Source organism: Takifugu flavidus, chromosome 22 (assembly GCF_003711565.1).
Source record: "Takifugu flavidus isolate HTHZ2018 chromosome 22, ASM371156v2, whole genome shotgun sequence".
In the NCBI taxonomy this organism is placed as follows: Eukaryota; Metazoa; Chordata; class Actinopteri; order Tetraodontiformes; family Tetraodontidae; genus Takifugu; species Takifugu flavidus.
Genome location: NC_079541.1, coordinates 8,242,935 through 8,266,536, shown reverse-complemented (window position 1 = coordinate 8,266,536; position 23,602 = coordinate 8,242,935). Strand labels below are relative to the sequence as shown.

Sequence of the window (23,602 nt, the reverse complement as noted above, 5' to 3'; positions counted from 1 at the left end):
TCATCAATCCTATCAAGAAAAGTGCCTTTCCCTTCATGAGCTTGTCTTGGCTTCTTTCTTTGTGCTGCTAATGGTATTTTCTCCTCTGGGCCAGTAAAAAAGATATATTGAATACTTCATGAGCTGCTGTAATGTTTGCATGCTTGAGTGAAGCTACAGCAGCACATCCTGGTCTTCCTGCATGGCTTCAGTCTCTACCTTTGTGGCTCTTTAATTAGGGTAGAGATGCTTGGTTGGCGTCACCTCAGCATCGCCACCGATGAACAGAACTCCAGCAGGTCCGGTATTTTGAAAAACAGGTCATACTTTTTTAGCACAGTGTCTCCTACGTGTTCTCGCTGGCTGAGCTCCAAAGAAGTGATAAGAAGGTATATTTGGGACATCGTTGCCTGAACTGGTGGAAATGCTGGGTGGTTTGGACGAGATGGGACAGGCTTGGAAGAGATGGGACAGGTTTGGACGAGATGGGACAGGCTTGGACGAGATGGGACAGGCTTGGAAGAGATGGGACAGGCTTGGACGAGATGGGACAGGCGGTCCGCCGCAGCCGTTTTCAGGGTCTTTCTGCCCTGCACATTGTTGCTCATTGTTAATTTAAGACGTTATGTCACAAAAGCGCGACTCGCTGTCGGGTTAGCGAGTTCAGCTGTGCCGCTTTTAAGGATTCTCCCGTCCTCCTCCTCCTCCCCCACCGCGGCTGCGACGCGCGTGAGAAAGTGCGCAGGTTCCAAAGGGAAGAGCCTTCTGTTCTGTCCTGTCAGAGCAGTCAGAGTTGGCCCAAGGAGGGTGGGCGGGGGGAGGGATTGGGTGATGAAATATTCAGCCCGTTACAGTCAGGCAGGTTCTCAGGAGGCTGACTGTAACGGGCTGAATATCGTTATGTTTTTATCAATCCGTTATCCTGGCAAACTCTGTGGCTCACACGATCTTCGGCGGTCGCTACAGGAAAAAAGAAAAAAAGCAGATATATTTACAGCCCGACCCCGCCGCCCCCTTCCAACTCACCCCTATTTCCTATATAGTGCACTAACTAGGGTGTACACCATTTTGTAGGGGTGTCTGGACACTAAGTCGGGGTTCCTGTACCCTATTTTGTGCCCTCAATTTATTAGATGATATATCGTTAAATGTGGCGTTTAACCGGTGCTCCCTAACCGAGCTGTATCCCAACATCCTTTGCGCTCGCGCCTGAGACGTTTGCCTGACTCTAATTATGAATTAATAATTAAGTTGAGCATTAAGGGCACTGTAGTAGACAAACAAACACACATTCAGCGAGTGCGTCATATTGATTAAGCAGTAGGAAAAATATCCGTGTTCATTCTAATAATCATAACGAAAGAGTTGCATCTCCAGACCAAATCTGATCTACCTGTTGTTTTGGAATGTTTTCACTTTGCCTCATCAATAGCTAATGGTTGGCATGGTTACAGGAGAGCACAACAAACCAGTGAGGCTGATATCCTTCAGATTAAATAATGTTATTTGGTTTTCCTGAAAACTTGTGTTGACAGAAAGAGGCTGATAACAGCTGATACCAAGAGTTCAGGCCACGGTGTAGATTAGCGACATAATGTTCTATCCACAACTCAGTTGTTAAGGAAGTAAGATTGAACATGATTGGGTTCCTGTGTTCCCATTCTTACAGATAACAAAAAGAATCTCGGCGATGTTTTCGTTTCGCAAGTCATCTTTTTTCCTCCATTACGCAACATCTCTCCAGCTATTAATGGGACTTTTCTTACGTTCAGAGAAATGGATTCACTGCCAAAGGCCGTGATCAGGGACTCCAGTTCTCATCCTGACTCAATGAATTTAGTCGATTGAGTGAGCAAGAAATACCGACAAAGCATTCTTAGCACATCACGCACAGTTCAGGCTTATTCCATTGTTGTGTGATGGAGGCCACCCTGAGAGGAACAGCGCGTCTCTGCTCCTCATTATGTTTATGTTTAAACAAAAACTGGAAGCCAGTGAGCTCCTTCGAAGCCATCTGCTCTGGCTTCCTCAGCCTGTGGGACTAGCCAGACTATTCTTTTCCCTTATTTGAACTGACAAACATGCACCATTTTAGGTTCTCCAGTAGGATTTATCTCCATTCCAAAAGGAAAAATGATTTAAATGAGTCCCTCTTTCGGCTGTTGTTTTTGGGAGCCTCGATCTTGGCCCCATCGGGCCTGAGGAGCCTTCACAGTAGTTCCCTTCTCCTCAAGTCAATCAGGTGACCGACAGTTGACCCCGACAGTCTGAGAAGGTTCTGAGTTGGTGTCAGTGGTGGGTGGAGACGACTTTACATCAAAAAGGAAGAACCGGGCGGAGTCATCAAGGACGGGCTTAAGCGTAGATGAGAGAGGAAGATGAGCAGGAAGCCAGCCGGGCAGATTTAAGAGCCATTTCATTGGCCCTGTTAGCAGAAGCTCTGTGTCCAGAACCCTCTTAAACCCTCTGTTTGATTTTCATGAAGAGCCTGTTTGAAGATTTGTAATTGGAAATCCGTGATTGACAGCTTGGCTGCTATTCATTTACTTTCATGACTCATTTGGCCTTTTGAAAACTGTGGCGCTGTTTTATTTTCTTTCTTCAACGGCTTTTCAAACAAGAGAAAATGAAGCCTTGAAATGACAGATTGAGGCAGTGAAATTACAGAGGCACGATAGCCGAGCACGTCCCGAAGTTCGAGTCCGAGGATGACTGCGAGATAAATGTTTCTCATTTCAAATCCGTCGGGAGAAAATCTATTCTGCACCGAGCCAGTGGACAACTGGGTTACGGGGTGTTTGCTTCGCATTAAATGTATTACTGAGCTTTTACAGCCATAAAAATAGACTCATCGTAGACGCCATCAGCAGAGGGAGACATGTCCTCTGTCCGTGTCACTCATTATTCTCTCATTTTTCTGCCGGCTTTCTGGTTTCGTCTCGGGCCACCTTTAATTATTGATGGGGAGCCAGAAATGACTTCCTTAACTCGCTGCCTTTCCCTGTTTAAACAGGCATGTGGAGGATGCTTGATCAGATTTGTAATGTGATTTCAATGTGGAGTCTTCCACACACAAAAGCAAACAGAGGTTTGAATGTTGGCATGGAAACCGATGTCTGCCTGAGCTCTACTGTATGTGAACCTCTTTGGGTTTGGCTAACTGTCGTGGGAGAATGGAGTGTTTAGTGCAAGAAGAAGCCATTCATTTTACCACTAAAGGTGATTTCTTGTGTTCAGTAATTGGGGGGTTTGTTGATTAGGGCAACATCTTGCGAGTTTACTCTAATTCTGCTGTATTGACACTATTTAAAATGCTTTTGAATATAAGCATTAAAGGCAGCTTTTCAGTGTCTGTCACCCTTTTGAAATAGCTAGCTAACGATGGGCTAATGATGATCCTTTTATTCGTCTGCACACACGTAGGCGGTGTTAATGAGAAGTTCACAGATTAATGAGCCACAACTTCTTTTTCTTTCGGATGGAACTCAAATACCCGCGTGTCTTATTGGGCCTTGAAAAAGGAGCAGGGCTGTTTGATGAGACGAATTTGGTAATTACAAATGATCCGCACGTCTGGCGCCTGAGCTGGAAGAAATAGACATTGTGCTCTTTATTTCTGGGCCCCATCAGCGACTTGTAAAGACTTATGCAGACTCTGATAATAGTGACGAATGATCCTGGACAGAGCAGAGCACATCAGAGGTTGGAGACTGTGGGTACCATAGTAGCAGTTGTGGTCCTTACCGACCTGTCTTCTTCCTTATTTGTCTCTTTAGCTGGGACGACAGCAGCTCGGTGAGCAGTGGGCTGAGCGACACGTTGGACAACATCAGCACCGATGATCTGAACACACCGGTGTATTCGGCCGGTGGCTCCTCGCGAAAAAGCAGAGGAGGAGGAGGAGGCGCTCAGGTAAGAACCTAAGTAGCTAGCAATTAGCGTCCTTTATGTCATTTTGAATGGCATTGCACCTGTTTAGGGGCTCTTACAGATGCAGTTCACTTTCAGCTCTTTTTGGAGGAATAAAATGTACTTATCAATGGAGGCTGGAAACCTCAGGAGAGTTAGTGTTTACCTCCCAACGCCATCACAATACCACCATGTTGAAACACAACATAAGCTGTTGGTATTGTCGCCGATGCTTCACCAGAAGTCTGAAGATGGAAATGTGTTGTTGATTTAGCATGAAATCTAGAGCCGTCTGTGTGTCAGACCGCAGCTACAGACCGAAGGCCAGCGCTTAGCTCGAACAGGCTGATGCTTCAGTTTGCCAACTTTCTTTGGCCCCTCATGAAATACTCAACAGACGGAGCTCTTTAGAGTCTCTGGTGTTTCTAGGGAGACAGGCCATCTGTCAAGGTAGGCTAGTTTATTACTGCTGCACGTGTGTGTGCGTGTGTGTGGGAGGGTGTGTTCATATGCATCCAAAAAGAGGAGATGTGGACATGGCCAACTCCAAAGATAGGGTTCTTTTCTAAGGTTCTGTTGCTTCTCCGACTAGCTGTAGATGATTAGGCGGGATAAGTGTTGTTTCTGGGCATCAAGACTGCATTTAGGTATTGGTGAAATCTCTGTTGCATTTTAGATGGGTTGAGATTTTTTTTTGGCACCTCCTTTTTTGTGTCCTTCTTTACGATGTCCGCTGCCAATTTTCTCCAGGTCCAGAAAGGAAGCAGGTCCAAACATGCGGAACCAGAGGTGAGCAGCAGCTGGGCAGGAGCTCAGGATCTAAAGAAAGTGGAGGAGGAGCTGGACACCGGCATGGATCCCAGCAGCGGCTCCTCTCGCTGGAAGTCTTCCTCTTCCTCGTCCTCTCAAGCTCAGTGCCAGTATGAGGAGACCGGTCAGAAGGCTGCTGCGCTGGCCCAGATGTCTCAGACGGGCTCCTGGAGGAGGGGCATGACGGCCCAGGTGGGCATCACGCCCCCAAGGTCAAAAGGCACCTCTGCAGCTCTTAAAACAACAGGTAGACCAACACAACGGCATATTTCTCACACGTAAACAAACATGATCATTCGAAATAAACTGTATAATTAGGCTTTTTTTTATATAAATCAAAAAGGATAAAAAAAACAATGTAAATGAACAGTCATATCAAATATTTCATTTAAACTCTAGCCAGTAGTTTAATGCATCAATAAATTATCGTCAGAACTCTATCGGAGTTTGGTTGGTTTGGTTAAACTTTAGGAGAAACTCTGCCAGGTGCGTGATATACAAGCTAGTCACCAGATGTATAATTATTATCCTCTGACAGGTAACTGCGATCTATTTTGATAGGCTTGCATAATTACAGTAGCGGGCCGTGCCTTTCATGTCCGTGCCTTCAGTGACGTCCTGCATAGTCCTACCACTAATACACCTCTTCACTCCATCATTCTGTAAAGCACCTAGAAACAATTTTGATTGTAACAGACGCTATATAAATAAAGATTGATTGACTCACTGATCAATATGACACAATATAGAGTCCCACTGCACATTAGCTCACCTTAGAATAAGCTAGCATTCAAAAGCCAAAGGTTAACATTCACAATTAAGAGAAACCATTTGGACTGTCAAAAGTGGAAAATAAAGGAAAATAATTGGAAAATAATTCCATCCGTACGTTCTTTTCCTTGGATATGGCGGCTAATGCTGAGAACCGCGCCTGTCCAGTCGTGTTTCTGGCATAAGTTTGAACACACTTTACTGTCAAGATTGACATCTCAAAAGAAGCAGTGGAGTATCTGCAACCCAATCTATCTCCTCTCCTTCAGCCATCGTGGGTTTAAAAACACAGCGATAGCTATTGGATGCTAACAGATCTCCGGGTTTAGTTCAGATAATCCGCAGAGCTGCACCTTTCAGGTTCCTACAAGTTCTTGGAGATCTAATTGGCTATCACAACTGTGTCCCTTCAGTGCACAGGAGCCTGTTATGATGATTTCATTGACCTTGAAAGCAGAAGCTAAAAATGAAATACGAAATATGATTGGATAAGAAGGCTACCATAACATGCAAGTGGGTTTAAAATGACATGAAGAGAACAGACTAGGATGAATATTTTTTTTGATATATTTATGACAAGTATGCTTAGGCCAGCAGGGAAGGCCTTGCTGGCCCTGACAGCTCGTCACTGCATAACTGTCCCAACCGACAATACATGTGTATCAAATATTGGATTCCAGAGACATGATTTCAAATTTTAAAGTATTTAAATATTCACTCCACTTGGCAAATTCAGCGCCTTGTAGTAGATAAAGTGATCAAGCTGCTTTGGGGATTCAACATGCTTTTACCTGGCTTTTTTCCATCACAGTAGGTGATAAAAATGGGCAATGACCCAAGAGTATGCTTTTGTGTTTATGCTAATCGTGTGCTTATGCAAATTGCCAGGTAAAACTGATGATGCCAAGGCTTCAGAGAAGGTCAAGGTACCTTCCAAAAGTTCAGCAGGCATCCAGCGCTCACCCTCAGATGCCGGCAAGAGCAGTGGAGACGAAGGTAAGAAACCCCCCTCTGGCATTGCACGCCCACCGGCCGCTGGTTCTTTTGGATACAAGAAGATTCCGGGTCCCACTGGCGCCCTAATCACCTCCAGTGGTGCAACTCTGACCAGTGGCTCGGCCACCCTCGGTAAAGCCCCCAAATCCTCCGCCGCCATCGGAAAAGGCACAGGCGTTGCTGCCGTACGCAAGACCAGCCTGGATGGATCGCAACCACAAGACGACGGTGTCCTGCTCAGCTGCAGTGGCTCTAAGGTGACTCTACAGTACCGCTCTTTACCCAGACCGGCTAAATCCTCCAGCGGGGCGGCGGCAGCCCGCAGCGGACATCGTTCTAGCTCCAGCAGCATCGATTCAAATGTCAGCGGCAAGTCGGCGGGCGGAGCGGCAACACAAGCGGGCGCAAAACGTAGAGACGGGAAAATCTCAGACCGCTCCAGTCCTATTACCATCAACCAGACCGACAAGGAAAAAGTGTCAGTGACTGACCAGGATCCAGCAGGGGGACTGTCTACCTCCCCAAAGTCCAGTCCCACTTCCAGCTCGGCCAGCCAATCAGGCCTCAGGCAGCCAGGTTCCAAGTATCCGGACATCGCTTCTCCAACGTTCCGCAGGTCAGACCCACAAGCCAGCTGCAGCTTCTCCCTTGTCCTTGTCTTTCACGATGTCTGTTTCTCTGTGAGTCCGACATTTCATCACCTTTTTATTTATGTATTTACACAGAAAGTGGGTCAGTCCCTCCAGGAATTGTCAGCTTTATTCACCTATTTTTTTCAGGAAGCGTTCAACTCCAACGATCCTGTAATGATCTGATATAATCTAAACTCCAAACTTTACATTAATATCGTCGACTGTGATGTTTTTAGTCTTCGTCAGTGTTAAGCTAATGAAGGCGACTCTCCAGACCCCCCACGAACGGGTCTTTAAGAAGGCCTCTGTCATCTAGATATTCAAAGCTCCCACAGGAAGATTTGTCTGTATGGTCTCTGACTCGTTAGAAGGATGCTCATGACAGGCATGTCCATAGATCCAGTCTGTCAAACCAGCTCATTTCATCTCCGTGCCTTAAAGACGGCGCCACCTACAATCAGACTGACTCACTCAGAGTGGGACAGGCACAATGGGAAGCAGAGTCGGGTTTTTTAAGAAGTTTGGGGCGTTTTTTTAAGGGCGAAATCGGAAAAACCAGGGGTGTGCTGTGCTGGAAAGTCATAACGAGCTCTTGTAGGGATGTTTGTAGAACTCTTTCTCTCTGTGCCACACTGATCCATCCTTTCCTCGATGTTGTGACCAATGTTTCATGCGGAATAATCTCAGTGTCATCTGCTTTTCCTTCCCGAAACCGCCAAATTTCATCGTCCAGTAGCGATCATGCAGACTGCTCATAATTATCCTTTCGAGCGTTTCTGAATGACTGCACCCACCTCTCTACCCCCAGATTGTTTGGCACCAAAGCCAGCAGCAAGGCCAGCTCTCCGGGTACACCCGACTCTGGCAAGTGCCCCTCAATTCTGGGTAGCCCCCATGGCACACTGGCGAGGCAGGCCAGTCTGGATTCACCCTCTTCTGGCACGGGGAGCCTGGGCGGCCTGAGCGGTGGCAGCAGCCCGCTATATGGCAAAACCCCAGACCTGTGCACTGACTCCCCAGCCTCCAGCCCAGCCTCTGGCCTCTCTTTGCCGTCCAACGCTCGGCCGTGGCCCGTGTGTAGCTCATCAGCGGGCAGTAAGGACACGCTCAGCTGCCAAAGCATGACCAGTCTGCACACCAGCTCTGAGTCTATTGATCTGCCACTGGGCCACCATGGGCCCAAAGTCACACGAACCGGCAGTGTCAAGTCCACCCTGTCTGAGGGGTGAGTAACTGGATTACGATTGGGCGAAAAACATATTCATTGTTTCATTTGAGATCAGAGACAAAGATTACATCCCTGCTTTCGAAGATTAGACACACGACTTTTAAAGCTTTACGGATTATTATATTGACAGGACAGATGATAATCAGTTATCAATACGCAGTTTGGTTGGATTTAAATAACTTTTTCTGGCATGGTTTAGTCATTTATTCATAAAATGTTGTTAGTACATCCCAGCATATACTGTAGTCTAGCCCAGGTCCTTTTTCAGTTTTTTTTTTTTTTTTTACGACTGGCCAACTTTACCACAAATAGTTGATTATCTCAACCAGTCTTCACTTCATCTCACATTTAAAGCCGTCAAAGTCCTGCCAGAAAAGAAGTATATTCATATGAGACACTCATTTGATCAGTTTTCATCGTTCCGTCTGCACAGTGTGCATGCAGTCCATCACAGAGAGCAGGATAGGACACGAGTTTATTTTGCCTCACTAGCTGTTTGTCTCAAAAATGAAACAATCAATTCCAGTCTTTCCTGTGTTGTCGTCCGTTGTACTGTGATGCGTTGCTTTCATCGTCGTCTGTGTCCGTGTCATTGCAACGCGGGGCCGGACCTCATCTCATGTTATCAGGGAAAGCAAACAAGCGAAAAAAGATTCTGTCGTTCATTTAATTCACTCGTCCTCTGTATTTTAACAGCATGCCTCTCGACAGAAACACGCTTCCCAAAAAGGGGCTAAGGTACAGCACGCATTCTCAAAGTGAAAAGAAACAGACCGTTTTTGGTTGATCCACCCGCATCATTAATGCGTTTGCATGTACATCGTTGCATTTTCAATATTAGCATGAGCAGCATGCTGCTTCACCTTCTGTAGTGGTGTTTCCCAACCTGGAGGCCGTTTGCAAGGAAGAGAAATGGATAACTTTAGCCACTTTACTAAAACAGATATAGAAATCAGACTACATCTAAAGATGCAGTTAAGCATCTCTTAAATTTAAAATAATTAAGACCACTGCTAAATCTTAGCAACTTGCACCAGTGCCTAGCTACAGCCGTGTGCAGTGGTTGGTTGATCCCCATGTGGGACGTCACTATTTTTAGATCTGCGGTACGTATGGAGGAGGGACTCCAAGCAAAACTTTTAGCACTACTTTGGCTTTTGTTGCTGCTAATTGTGTGGCCATGAATGACCCGGGAGGTGCAGACCTTCCTCATCATCATCCCGAGCAGCGTGTCCGGCGAGGTTGGGAACCACTGATCTACAGCTGAATAAATGTTTGTGAATGTCATGCAGCCATCATGCCACCAGATGACATTTCTGCATTGATTACATTGACCAATATTTAGCAATTATCACTATTTTTTAACATAAAAAAGAGGCGTAGTAACACTTACTGCAGCCGTCCACCAGGGGCAACTTCCTATTTGGGGTCTATAAATGTCCTGAATAGTGTCATTCATCACATGTAATAGCAAAAATAAAGTCCCAGGATTAAACTGTAAATAAAAACTGCAGTATGAATCCCTCACATGATCAGAGGATTTCTGTGTCCCCCCACTCTCGTGCGTCATCATGAAGTGACCCTTTTAGTTTTGTCAATAGCTCACAGATGTTTGGGAGGCACGAGTGGATTTTCCAGTTTATTCCCACTCAACATCATCTGGGGAATGAATGCTGTTGTGTCGCACCAGTAAAGACCCGTTCAAACACCCAGTCCTTGCTGGAGAGCATGTCAACAGGCATGGGGGATGAGGGGGGGGGCAGGGTCAGATGTGACAAGCGTAGTAATGGGGCCATTGGAAGGAAGATGGTGGTGAAAAGGGATGAGTGGAAACTCAATTATAATCTTCAGAGGATTAAATATGGCTGATTGTCGCGCCTGCGATAAGGAGCTTTCTGCTGCTGAGCCACACTAAAGTGGGGAGAAGGGAGGTGAGCGGCAGAGTCAGAGCGCTTGGCAGCATTGCCCTGAAGCTGTGCGCAAGTGTGCACGCAGACAAAAATGCATGTGGACATCTCTATTGCGTGGCTGCATGCGTCCGTTTTTTAACATCCACTCTTCTTGCATCGATCGAATCATCGCAAAACATGAATGCTTTTGACCTTTGACCGCCACTTTTTGGGATTCCAGGTACCCTCCTTCGTCTCGACAGGCGTCCCACGAGGAAGGAAAAGAGTGGCTGAGGTCTCACTCAACAGGAGGCCTTCAGGACACAGGCAGCCAGTCCCCGCTGTCTCCTCCTGGAGCCTCCTGCACCAACGCGGGAAAGTACCACTACTCCAACCTCCGTAAGGCTTCGCTAATTCTTTAGCTCAAATTCGATCCTGCGCAAATAAGTAATGACGCCGCCGTCGACATCTTTTTGTCCCAGTGAGTCCCACTAACATCAACCAGTACAACCTGCCGCCAGGCAGCGGCAGCATGAGCCGCTCCAACAGCATCCCTGCCCAGGACTCCTTCGACCTCTACGGCGAAGGTCACCCACTGGGGGGCAGCGCCAACTCGCTGGAAGAACGGCCGCGAGCCATCAGCCGATCCGGTTCCTTCAGGGACAGCACTGACGAAGGTGGAGGGAATCCCTGAATGTTTGGTTTGTGGCGTGACTGACCACCTGTGTGACACCCATTTCTCTCCTCTACGTTTCCAGTCCACGGCTCTTCACTGTCGCTGGTCTCCAGCACGTCTTCGTTGTACTCAGCGGTAACCGGCTCAAATTTTCTCAACTTCCATTCTTCAAGTTAAAGTTTTACCCAGAGGTCGACCCTGGACAAGTGCTGGATTTCTTATATCGGAGACCTGATTGTAGTTCTTATCTTCAGCTGGGCGGCAGATTAGCATCAGAAAGATATACGACCAGATCAAAGACAGGAATAAAAGAGTTTCCTAAAAGTCAGATTAATACTTTTAGGTTTTTTCTTACTGAAACAAACTAATTTTAACCATTATCAAGTGATCTGTTAGTTCATTTAATTTTAAAATTCTGCGCTACCAATATCGTATTTTTACTTAGGGGATAACACATTATTGAAATTTGTATTAGAATAATCCTGTAAATATATAAATGGCATTTCTAATTACTTGTGCTTTCGCTCCCTTTCAGACTGAGGAGAAAGCCCACTCAGAGGTCAGTTCCTCTTTTCCCGTCTGCAGCACTTTCCTCATGATTTAACGCAGCTTGGAGTTGGAAAACAATATTTAGACTGTTAGATCGTTACATATCACGTTTTCAAGGTCTTATCTCTCTTCATTGGTGCATTCACCCGTTGTTTTTTTCCATCTTACTACCAGCAAATCAGAAAACTCCGTCGGGAACTGGATGCCTCTCAGGAGAAGGTGGCCACTCTGACGTCACAGCTGACGGCTAACGTGAGTTTGTTTACTTCTTAATTTGCATGACAACATGCTGCATGAGAGCGGTGTTGAGGAGGGCTTCTTATCACACCTCTGAGGGAAAATAAACCTTTGATACCTGCGTTAATACCTCCGTCTAAAGCCACCTTGTGTCTGTTTGAGGAAGGTGAGCCTCTTGTGAATTTAGCTGAATTGGTAGAATCAAGCAGAGGTTGTTGGACATAGTGGAAGGGGAAGAGGGAGATGAAGATTTCTAAATCCAGACTCAGGCGCATCATGTGTGAGTGAAACAGAGAGAAACAAACCTATCAATTGAGGCCAGTTTAACATATATATCAACCTTCACTACCATATTTCCTTTTACAAGATGTCCTTACGCATCAGAGACAACTAATAAGAATGAAATTAGAATTACAGTGGGGCCTCTACTTACAAAATTAATTGGTTCCGGAAGTTGTTTCGTAACCTGAAAATTACGTAAGTAGGGACGCGTTTTCCATGTAAACGCCCTAATCCGTACCAAGCCCCCAAAAATTCGTACATAATTTTTTTTATCAATCATAAAAATGCATCAAAACATGTAACAAATACATGTTACAATTAGATTACCGCACAATAAATGTAGGAATTCAGTGCAAGGCTTCTCCAGGAACAAAATGAACTTTATTACAGGCTAATCTTACATTAGCCGTCATTACTAGCAACGAACATTAACACTTGTGGTAACACCGCCATCTAATGGACAAACATTCGAACACCCACAATAAATCCCGGTTACGGCCATATTCTTTGGCGAGGTCAACCAAACGCATCCCTTTTTCATGCTTTTCTATTATTTCTTGCTTCGTTTGTATGGACATAAAAGCTCTCTTCTTCTTCTTCTTTTCTTCTTTTTCTCTTTTCTCCATCACTTTCCTGGGGTCCATAGCGAATAAAAGTTCAACAAAGAAGACGCTGGGATACACACGTACCTGTACATATCCCTCCTAGCCAGTGGGATTACAGGAAGATGCTAGGCAATAGCCAATGGCAGAGCAGCTACAAGCATGTTTGCGTTTGCTAAACTCCGCGAGCTGCCAGTAGCAGCAGTAGAGTATTTTTGCCTTTCGTATCCTGAAATTTCTTTCGTAACAAGAGGAAATATTTTCCCGTTGAGACGTTTCATAACCTGAAAATTCCGCATGTAGAGACGTTCATAAGTAGAGGTCCCACTGCATTCATATGTAAATCGTGTTTATTCAGGAATTTAAATACCATTGAAAGCGCAGGGGATTCTTCCAAGATTCAGCCTCTAGACAAACCAAACTATGAAATTTCAACATTCATACTATTAGTCTCACAGCTTCAAGCCTTACAAAAGCCAAGATACAGGAGATTATCATCTCTCTGCCTCTATTCTTGATGCTCACTGGCCTTTAATGGGGGCCGCTGGACATCAAAACAACAGCGGAATAAGCTAACGGTCTCTAGCATTACGCTGTGCCAAGCCATATGTTACCAGTTACACAAAACCCATATGTGCTCCCAGCACCGACGTTCAGCGGAGCTGTGAGCACATATGTGGGTCGACAGGCTCGCACGTTCTTCTCCTACAGTCAACCACTTAACACCATGATATCGCTTCATTATGTCAACACCTACACACATCGAAGTCAGTGTTTCTTTATTGCACTTGTACCCGTTCCTTATTAAGGTCCTGCCTTGGATGGCATCGGCTGGAAAAGCGGAAAATATTCCCTTTTTTATCAAATCAAATCTTTATTTATATAGTGTCTTTTACAATCAGAATTGTTTCAAGGCGCTTTCCAGAATCCCAGGGCCTGACCCCAGACAAGCTACAGTGGCAAGGAAAAAGTCCCCTTTAACAGGAAGAAACCTTGAGCAGAACCAGGCTCATGTAGGGGGACCCTCCTGCTGATGGGGGGGCTGGGTAGAGAGAGAGAGAGAGGAGAGGAGAGGAGAGGAGAGGAGAGGAGAGGAGAGAGGAGAGGAGAGGAGAGGAGGAGAGGAGAGGAGAGGAGAGGAGAGGAGAAGGAGAAGGAGAAGGAGAAGGAGAGGACGGGCACAGAGCACAGAAACACACATCCCCTCCTTCTAAGCCGCTCCGCCATTGTAAAAACACAGCAGCATGTGCCGTCTGGTCTACTGGTTTAGTCCACCGACAACCTCTAGCCAAGACCCCAGGATCAGGAAAATCTGTTTATAAAAGACGGGGCTCGTTGTCCAAGCACCAGCAGCCACCCAGATGGGTCAACAATGGGGCACTTTTATCCTGACTAACCCCCTCCTGCCGAGCAGACAGGTGGGCGGTGAGAGGGCATCGAGTCAAAGCCAACAGGTGGATTTGGAAAGAGACACGGAGCAAAACAGATGAGTTCGAACAGTTGGCATTTCTGAAGGTCAAGACCTTTGCTGATTTGTCAAGGAATATAGAGCTGAATAGACAGTTTGTGCGTATGTATGTGCGTGTGTGTGTGTGTGTGTGTGTTCTTGTAATTGCCCAATATTGAGCACCACATTCTTAGGGTTAAGAATGGCATTGTGAGGATTAGGGTTCGGGTAAGGGGCTGCTGAATGCACATGTCTACTGAAGTCCTCACAAAGATAGAAGTACCAGGACACGTATGTGTCTCTGTATTTGCTAGTGCCAATATAGTCATTCTAGCAAAGTGTGGACATTTCTGCGAAGTTGGGTCATTTGGCTTGTCTTTGCAACTTCATCGAGCCATTTGAAGGTTAAAACCTGATTTTAAGGCTGAGGTTTGAATTGTGTTAGTGTTAGCAGGCTAGTTGGGACGGTTAGGGTGAACGGAGGGAGCTGGGTAATGTATTATGTCATTAAAGGTCCACCCGAAAATCCAAATATGAGGACGTGTGTGTCTGTGTGTCAGGACAAATCTGTGTTATTGCACATGTGGAGACAAATTCGCCAAATTTCCGCAAAGTCACGTTGTGTAACGTATCTATGGGTGTGTGTCGAGCAGAGACAACCACATATAGCCATACGACCAATGACTGACAGGTTCAGCAGCACAGATGGTGGGACGTCTCCAAGCATTTGTCCTCCTCCTGCCTGTTGCTGTGTCTCTCCAGGCGACAGATGAAGCCAGGGAGGGAAGTACCTTTTGATCCGTCCATGACGCTTGAGTGTCTTTTAGCACTTCAGAGGCTTTTGTTGCTTCTATTTTTCCCGTTAGACGCTTGGCGTAAAACCAATAATGGTGACTTCCAAAATGTGCCTGGTCCAAAAATCAATTTCTGAACACAGACAATGTGTCCTTGAAGAAGCAAAGGCTTGTGTGTTTGTGTGTGTGTGTTTGTAGTGTGTGTTAAAGTATTTGAGGATGCAGGGACTCATCAGTACCACAGAAAGAGCCTTCTATGATCCTCAAAACAAAAGTTCTGAGTTATCTCCATCATGCAGCGCACACTCTCTTTATCTAACACTCTTTATTTCTTTTAAATGGTGTGTTTTTGTGCTTTTAATTGGAAATTCCGCTCTTTTCGAGTTGACCATAGGGAATTTTGTGTGTTTGCAGGCTCACCTCGTGGCGGCCTTTGAGAAGAGCCTGAGTAACATGACGTGTCGGCTGCAGAGCCTCACCATGACCGCCGAACAAAAGGTACCGCAGCTTCCTGTCCAGAACCTGAAACGCATCGCATATGAAGTCGGGAAGCAGTGATTAGAAACGGGAAACTGGGGAAAGCAATCATCCGAATGTCAGAGGCGGAATGGATATTTTATCTGCAAGTTACAGCCGACTTGTAAAGTTATTCCACCTGCTCAAACTACGCTGCTAAAATACGTATATAAAAATGGGAGCGCATAATTGTTACCCGTTCAAGTCGGGAACACAGTGATTATTGTTTTGCTAACTTTACCGGTTACATAACGATAATGATTGTTCAGTAGGACTTGTGATTGTGCAAGAAAGGAGGAATTAGCAAGGCAACCTCTGTGGTAGAGGTAACCCTCACCCTAACCCAGGGAATATTTCCTTTTATCATCCCGTTTGGCCGATTCTTGGCTGGATTTACTTTTTTCTTGAGCCGATATCAAGCTACTAGCATGAGTCGGCGTCTGCAGCCCCCAGAACTGGCCCAGGTAGTGCAGCTCCTCCAGGATAGAGCTACCCTTTCACATATAATCCATAAAACAAACCAAAACAATGCACTCTTTCTCCTAACAGGAGTCTGGAAATGCCAAACAGACACACATACTGCGCTGACAAATCTTGGCAGATTTTTAATCCTCTGTAAATTAAAGCGGCGCGGGATCTGCGGGGATGTCTTTGTTAAACAAGGCCATCCCAACTTTTAATTAAAGTAGAACCCCTCTGACCGGGTTTTCCTGCCAAGGCAGAACGGGAGACTCCGTCTATCTGATGGTGCTTGTTCGACAGAATAGAGCTTTTCTTTTCGGAGCAGGTGGCGCTGGGTTGGATTCAGGCCCACCATCCGACTAATATCTTAAAATAGGTGTGAACAAAAGACTTTTCTCTCCTAAAAGCTCTGCCCATGCCAAATTTGCCAAGTCTGCATCCAATGATGCTGCTCGTCTTTCAACGCATTTTAGCCGCAAGGTTTGTTCTTTTTTCTTTTTTTGCTGTATCATCAACTTTTCAAACGTTCTGCTCTCCAGGAGTCCGAGTTGGTCGAGTTAAGAGAAACCATAGAAACGCTGAAGACACAGAACACGGATGCCCAGACAGCCATCCAGGTGGCGCTGAATGGCCCTGACCACCTGCACAAAGGTAATGAAGGGAGCTGCGGGGGATGCTGGAACACACAAAAAGCATCTGATATTCGGAGGAGGCTTTTGAACCCTTTGCTGGACCACAGCTGTTGGGTACATATTTACCCTGATTGGCCCCAAGAGAGGATTTATTTTTGTGCTGCAAAGATCCATTGTGTAAAGTATGAAGAAGGACCGCAGCAATATGAAAATGTCCCAACATTCCAATACTTCAATAACTAGCCTACAGTACGATGTTTATTTTAATGCTTGTTAACAGTAATAATGTACAAAGCTCCATAGTATTAAAACATAAAGATGGGGGGAGGAGTATTAAACAAGGAACAACTCAAATAGAAGCTTCCAGTGTCTTTGGCTTTCAAGCAACAAAGGGGGAAAATAGTCCCTGCAGGTATTCACCTCATAGGGAGGAAATTTGATTTTAATCACAGAACAAAGTTTAGAGATCGGTCTGAAACAGGAAAATCCACAGTTCTCTGTGGAATTTTTCAATTTCCTCGCCTGTCTCCCTGTTGTCCCTGTTAGCTTCAGGTTTTTCCCTGCATAAGGCCTGCAAGGAGAAGTGTAAAGGATCATGGGTTTTGTAGTTTTTGTGCTATTCTCGCGCTCCCCTGCGGCTGCGACGCCGATTGTTTTCGCGGTGTTTCATATCGATACACGTCCGAATTAATACAGAGGAATTTTTATGCCGCAACAATGAAAATAATCACGATCGTCCTAAAAACATAAAATACTAATATCAAATGGTCGCATCAAAGTAAACAAGGCGAACGAGTTCATTCCAACATCCCAATGAAAACTGGGATGAACACCTAACGTGAAATGCTCGGCTTCTATTGAGAAAGAGATTTCCCTCTCGTCCTCAGACCTGCGTATCAGGCGCCAGCACTCGTCAGAGAGCATGTCGAGCATCAACAGCACGGCCAGTCACTCCAGCATGGGCAGCCTGGGCAAGGACGCTGAAGACAAGAAGAAGAAGAAGAAGAGCTGGGTAAGTTTAGCCTCCCCCCCTCCCCCCAGATGCTGCTATAAATGTCAATGTCCAAAAAACTCACCAAAAGGAGGAAATGTTACTCTGCTTTTTGTGTTGATGATTGTTTTCTTCCGAGCAGACAGGCTGTTATATTTTTCACTCAGTCTTTTAATCATTGTTCGTAGGCGGATTCAAAGTCATATTAGATATTCAGGTGCAGTTTAGGCCCATAAAACCTGCACCAAAAGGATTAAAAGTGCCCTGCTACCCATTGTTAAGGCTGCCGCCATCAAAGAATATGGAGGAATTCCGTTTAACATTAAATATTGAATAGCTAGAAACTCAGAAATAATTAGTTTGTTAGTCTAATGTATACTCTGGATGTTTTTTTTAATTTTTTTTGGAGATGCTAGGTCTGTATAGTCTGTTTTTTTTGTGTTTTTTAATCATCACTACAAATGTGTTGGTCATGTTGTTGAGGACTCATATTGTGTCTTTTTATGTTGTTGCTGGCTTTTATAAAACCCAGTTTACAATACATCTTAATGAATGACTTTAGTCATAATCCCAGTTGCTAGGTTACTGTGCTGAGACAGAGCTAAAGGAGCATCCACCAGTGAGGACTAGAAAGGTCAAGCAATGTTGTCGCGCACTCTGAAATTTACATTTCCTACAGCAGCGTTAGATTAGAAGACAACAACACAGTCATAACAAAACACATATAACACTTTTACTCAGGACAGGATTACTTTTTGTTTTTAGCTTACTTTGTTTTGCTAGTTTTACAGGAGTACCGTGTCTTTGTCCTCTTTACAACCTTCAGAGTTTTCTCTCTGCGGTGAAATTTGTCCGCAAATGCCCCGCAAATCCCGGAAGCGGGTGGCTTTTCCTCATTGTCGGCGCTCTTCTGTGTTCCCCGTTCTTCGCTTCCCTCACAGTAGCGGCACGCCGTCGTCTCTGGCTGGAGAGCTGTTATTTGCCGCAGCCCCTTGAGTTTCGCAGATGACATATTAGCATTCCCGCCTTAGCCAAACAGCCAGTCGCCTGTGCTGCAGTGCAAAAAAACCGTCTGCCCTTGAACTTAAATGGCTCGCCACAGAGATGGACGGCCTAGCCCGGCATGGTGAAGGAGATTTTTCCCCTCCTCTGCAGAATTTGGACTCGGGAACTCACATTTATAGAGCATCATCATCACGTAGCCCACCAAGAAGCTTCCATATAAAAGTAACTCATGCAGATTTGGGGGTTTCTGACAATCTCCCCATCACGCCTGCGTTTTTTTTCCTGATTTGCACATCCAGCGTGAGGGTTTGTGTGGCTTAACTTTGGGTATGTTCTGCGTCTCCAGGTGGCTGATTCCATCCCGGCTCAGGTCAGTGGCTCCCAGAGTGTCTCGTGCGTGTTTGCTGTGATCCATCCAACCCTCTTTCTTCCCCTCTTGGAGCACCTTGCTCTTCCTCGTAACTGGAAAACTGTCGGCATGGATTCGGCAGCCCCACCCTTCCCCCTATTCTTAGCTTCTTCCTCATTTCAATCGTCTGTTTGGCCCATTTTCTTTTAGTTAAAATAAATCACCTTCCCTCTCTCCCTTTTTCCCTCCTCTACTTGCAGCCTCCTTTTTACCCCCCTTTACTCAAACCAGTGACGACTGCTTGGAAACAGCACGGCGTAACCTCCTGATCTGGCAGGATGTGATGCTACCAGAAACTTGCTATCTTGGTAGAGGCTGGCGATATTGACCTGGGGCGTGTTCCTCTCTTATCCGTCTTGCAGTTGCGCAGCTCCTTCAAGCAGGCGTTCAGCAAAAAGAAAACCAAGTCCCAGTCGGCTCACGACGAGATGGAGGAGATGACCGATTCGCTGCCGTCTTCGCCCAAACTGCAGCACGACAACAGACAAGGCAGCGTCGCCACGCTCCGCTCGTCTCCTTCCACCACAGAGTAAGTCCCCGTGCATGCACCCACTCCGAAACACTCGCTGTGAGCCAGTGATTCTCTCCACGCCTGCATGTGGCATCAGATCCAACCCAAAGGAGACAACTTTTCCAGGTTTTTTCCTCATTCTTTCTTCTTTCCACCCTTATGTCTTGTTAAATCTCACCATTCCTCCACCTCCCTTTGCAAACCTCTGTGTTTTTTCCTTTTTCTTTTAACCCCCTCTCCCTGCTGTCCACACGCTAGTAAGTGCGTTTGCGATAGCAAGTCCTCCCCCATTTGGATGTCAAAGAAAAAGCAAAACGGTCACATGATCTACAAGCACCGATCTCGGTAATAGGCGCCACGTTGTCATGCTCCCACGGAGTGCGTTTGCAGTGGGGTGGGTTGCTGTGATTGGCTCCTGCATTCACATCCTAAAGGCCTGAAAGCAGCATTTTCCGGGCGTTCTTGTCCGCACGATAACCCTGGATTTGGTTTGTGTTTCCACTTCGGAGCTGTTTTAGGTGACACTGTGATGTAGCTTGCCATCAAATACAACCAAGACCACGTGGCCATTTTGTCAACAATCACAAAGATTGCATGTGGACACATGTGTGGACGCATGTGGACACATGTGTGGCGGCATGTGGACGTGTCCCATCACTTGTGTTTTTATTGAGCAGAGTTCCGATGTTGCTGTAGAACTCGGCGACTTCTCGGTAACGGGACCACACGCCTGCTGTGATCTACCCCCATTCTGCATGCCAACGCTACAGTCAATGAGCAAAGTACAGCGGGAAACTTCAGAGACAGGAGTCATTGGGGAGTAGTTGCTGTCTCAAATGTCCCGGGGCCCCCGGGCCCCTACCCACTCTCGTGTCGAACCTGCCTGTTTTCTTCAGCGACTCCAGTTTTCCCTCTGGACTTTAGCTCCCTTGAGCAAATCTGTGTTTGTAGCTCCAGAGTGTGTGCGTTGGTGACCTGTAACTGTCGAGGTGACCCCCCCTCCACCTTCCTTCCTCCCTGTTTCATCCCGACCGCAGGCTGTGCGAGTGCACCGAGGCCGAGGCGGAAATCGTGCTGCAGCTGAAGAACGAACTTCGGGAGAAGGAGCTGAAGTTGACGGACATCCGTCTTGAGGCCCTTAGCTCCGCTCACCACCTGGACCAGATCCGGGAGGCCATGAACCGCATGCAGGTGGGGTCATACCCTCCCATGAGTCCCAGTTTGGCTCATACTAGTGTTTGATTTTTCTGACGTTCCTTTTCAGCTCAACTCAGATAATATTGCTAATTTCACATGAATATTTAGAAATGCTAACTAGCAAGATTTGGAACACAATTCCTATTCATCACCCGCAGCTGAGGCGGACTGCTGTGTCACCTGAAATTGACTTCGCGGGAGCGTGCGGAGAAACAAGCTGTTTGATTGTCGTAAAAAGAAAATCTCTACGGCCGCACATTTGATGGGCTCATATAAATCCCGTGGATGTGTTGCGATAATATTCCGAGTTGGTGCCGGTTCGTAATCTTTAAAAGGCCACATGTTCAAACAGGGCGGTAAATGCCTTGGTTAAGTGGGGTTTTGTAGATGTGGAATCGAAAAGTCTCCTCAGACGGATGAGTAATGTAAGGTTTCTTATCTGAGACTTTCCCTTGATGCTCACAAGCCTTTAGTCCAATAGCACTGATTCAGATTTACAATAGGAGAGAGCCAAAATGGAGGGGGCTATTGGTTAACTGCTTAAAGTCTGGATTTTCATTCATTTGCCAACAAACAGAATGAAATTGAGACCCTGAAAGCGGAGAACGACCGCCTCAAGTCCAGCGGCAACGCCACGCCGACGGCCACGCCGGTCAAGACGGCCCGGCCGCCCTCCGAGACCTCCAGCACATCCTCGTCCTCCTCGCGTCAGTCGCTGGGGCTGTCATTGAATAACCTCAACATCACGGACACCATCATGTCAGGTCAGCTCACCGTCACTTCTGGAGCACTTGTGTAGGGGAGGTTAGAGCAGGAAGGGCGGAGGGGTTGAAGCGAGTGGAACCGACTGGGAGTGCGTGATTTTATATTTATATAAGATTGGCTCGGATACTTCTTCTTTTAAGAGAGTCGGTTTTATCTGTGGGTCCTACGTTCGGAACCGCAATGATGAAATGGTCGCGTTCTGTTCAGCGGAGCTGTCGGTAAACACTCATCACATGATGCAAATCTCTCCAGGCCTGCTCCATATGAGAAGTCAAAGAGGATGTCCTGTAATTAACACACTGTAGAAGCCGCGGCGCTCTCTGAGGGCCCCGGCAATCATTAATTGATGGAGGGATGAGCCAAGAGCAGCGGCACGTGGGAAGACGAGTGGGCCAGTGTGGCGTTATCGCTCCAGTACAGAGGCCTCTGCTATAAGAAGCCAGCTGAATGCAAATATATCCCCATCATGGAGTCTGGGCTTAAGAACTGACAGACGCACGGGGGGAAATGTGTCAGCATTTATCGCCAAAGGTCACAGGTGATACAACAATCGAGCTGCTAGCATCCCTTTTCGTGCTAAAGTGAAACTTCCCCTCCAATATTTTACATCATCCTTCCATTTGATTTGTGACATGAATGTAAAGCTGACCTCTGGAGGCTTATTTAGCTTTGACCTAATCAGTTACAAATTGATCATCAGTTTTAGGAAGTAACGAACTACATCTAATGGCATTACGTAATTTAAGCACAACATTTGCGTAAAATTAATGTAAACTGTTACATCACTGGGATGGGTAATTGAATTGCCTTTAGAACTTTTCCATGGTTACAGCGTTAATATCATCTTAAAGATCCACGAAAGTTCGCATTTATCAGAGAGTTTTTTTCATTTCAACAACCCTCCGACGCTTGTGATTGGCTCTCTCTGATCATGTGATGTTCTCCTGCTAAAATGCAACGAATAGTAAAAACCCCTGCGTATAAAGGTAGCAAGAACTCACATACAATTTTACACAAATGGGGAAGAAGTACCAAATAAAAAATAATTGTAAAATAATCAAAAAATATATCAGTGAGCATCCTGTAAAAATAGTTACTGAAGTTGATTCTGATGAAAAAAGTGAGGGCGTTCACTCAAAATGAAGTTGTAATCTAATGTAATTATTTAGATTGCTAAGAGAACGTAATTGAAATTACATTACATTACATTTGAAGATGACTTTAAAGCTGGGATTTAAAATTTTTAACGCAAATCACTTTTTATGCAATGACCTGCAGCCCACCTCTAGAGGGAGCCAAAAGCCTTTTTTTCTGTACAGAGGAAGATGAGAGATGAATGAAATGCCAGATTGGCTTCAGTGAAAGTAGCTTTTTAGATGTAGTGCTATAGTAATTTGGGGGAAACATTCCAATAAAGAGTGTTTTCTGTGATGTTTCTTGTTTTCTGTGTTGCTTTCTCGATGTTGCTCTTGGTTACAGTAAGAGGAGCAGAGTATTCTCAGGAGTCTGTGGAAACTCATCTATGGTTTTATTGATTTACAACACAAAGGATGATGAAAACTGAGTCATTCATTTCATTCTCTGGTGACTTTCAGTCATTACTGACTCTTCCTCTTCCGCTATCATAGTTTTCCCGCCTCTATTTTTCTCTATATTAAGATATTGATCAAATCTAAAAGACATTACCTGGTCATTTAAAAAAAAGTCATAAACAACAGCTGCAACTTTCCTTTTTTTTCAGATATTCTCCTAGACGACAGCTATGAGGGGAATCTACGCAAAGAGGGTCGGAGCGTGAGGATAGTGGTGGCCATCAGCAGCGGACCCAAAACCACCAAGGTTTGCGGGCGAAGACGTTTGGTAAATATTCAACATTTTCAGCTGTGCTTGAGCTCATCACATCTGTCTCCTCAGGCCACACAGAGCCAACAGTTCCTCATCGGATCTATAGGAGTGAGCGGGAAAACAAAGTGGGACGTCCTGGACGGAGTCATCCGCCGCCTCTTTAAGGTAAATCGATGTTTGTTGTTTGTTTGCTGGTTGTTAATTCAATGTCAGGGTTGGCCTTCACTGTATTGGTGGACCCCAGATATGAGCTGTAGCATCAAACGGCGTATTATTATAAAACAGAAAGATGAATTCGGGTGATCTGATTTGTTCTTAGCCATGGTATAATGAGCGTATCTTGCGGTTTTGACTGTGACCCGAATGTGTCGACGGATGGTCAGGCCATAACTGACATCACTCCTAGAGAAGGTGCTGTCAGGAACGCTATGGCCAACACGACTATACAGACCTAGCATCTCCATCAGT

At 45.8% G+C, this 23,602-nt stretch overlaps 1 protein-coding gene across 9 annotated transcripts in view; it reads left to right on the top strand.

The window, feature by feature from the left end:
• The window catches only part of nav3 (neuron navigator 3), a 282,063-nt gene that overhangs the window by 250,309 nt on the left and 8,152 nt on the right, over positions 1 to 23,602 (top strand). For 5 of the 9 annotated variants that reach the window (XM_057021866.1, XM_057021867.1, XM_057021869.1 and 2 more), the window contains 19 exons: positions 3,756 to 3,891; positions 4,639 to 4,945; positions 6,358 to 7,081; positions 7,906 to 8,322; positions 9,022 to 9,063; positions 10,456 to 10,613; positions 10,697 to 10,891; positions 10,973 to 11,025; positions 11,426 to 11,449; positions 11,614 to 11,691; positions 15,216 to 15,299; positions 16,319 to 16,430; positions 17,299 to 17,423; positions 18,754 to 18,777; positions 19,179 to 19,345; positions 20,365 to 20,518; positions 21,102 to 21,288; positions 23,031 to 23,128; positions 23,204 to 23,299. In XM_057021866.1, coding sequence (XP_056877846.1) covers positions 3,756 to 3,891; positions 4,639 to 4,945; positions 6,358 to 7,081; positions 7,906 to 8,322; positions 9,022 to 9,063; positions 10,456 to 10,613; positions 10,697 to 10,891; positions 10,973 to 11,025; positions 11,426 to 11,449; positions 11,614 to 11,691; positions 15,216 to 15,299; positions 16,319 to 16,430; positions 17,299 to 17,423; positions 18,754 to 18,777; positions 19,179 to 19,345; positions 20,365 to 20,518; positions 21,102 to 21,288; positions 23,031 to 23,128; positions 23,204 to 23,299 — 3,181 coding nt within the window. The remainder of the gene's footprint in view (positions 1 to 3,755; positions 3,892 to 4,638; positions 4,946 to 6,357; positions 7,082 to 7,905; positions 8,323 to 9,021; positions 9,064 to 10,455; positions 10,614 to 10,696; positions 10,892 to 10,972; positions 11,026 to 11,425; positions 11,450 to 11,613; positions 11,692 to 15,215; positions 15,300 to 16,318; positions 16,431 to 17,298; positions 17,424 to 18,753; positions 18,778 to 19,178; positions 19,346 to 20,364; positions 20,519 to 21,101; positions 21,289 to 23,030; positions 23,129 to 23,203; positions 23,300 to 23,602) is intronic. The other 4 variants (XM_057021870.1, XM_057021868.1, XM_057021865.1 and 1 more) reach the window with 4 other exon arrangements.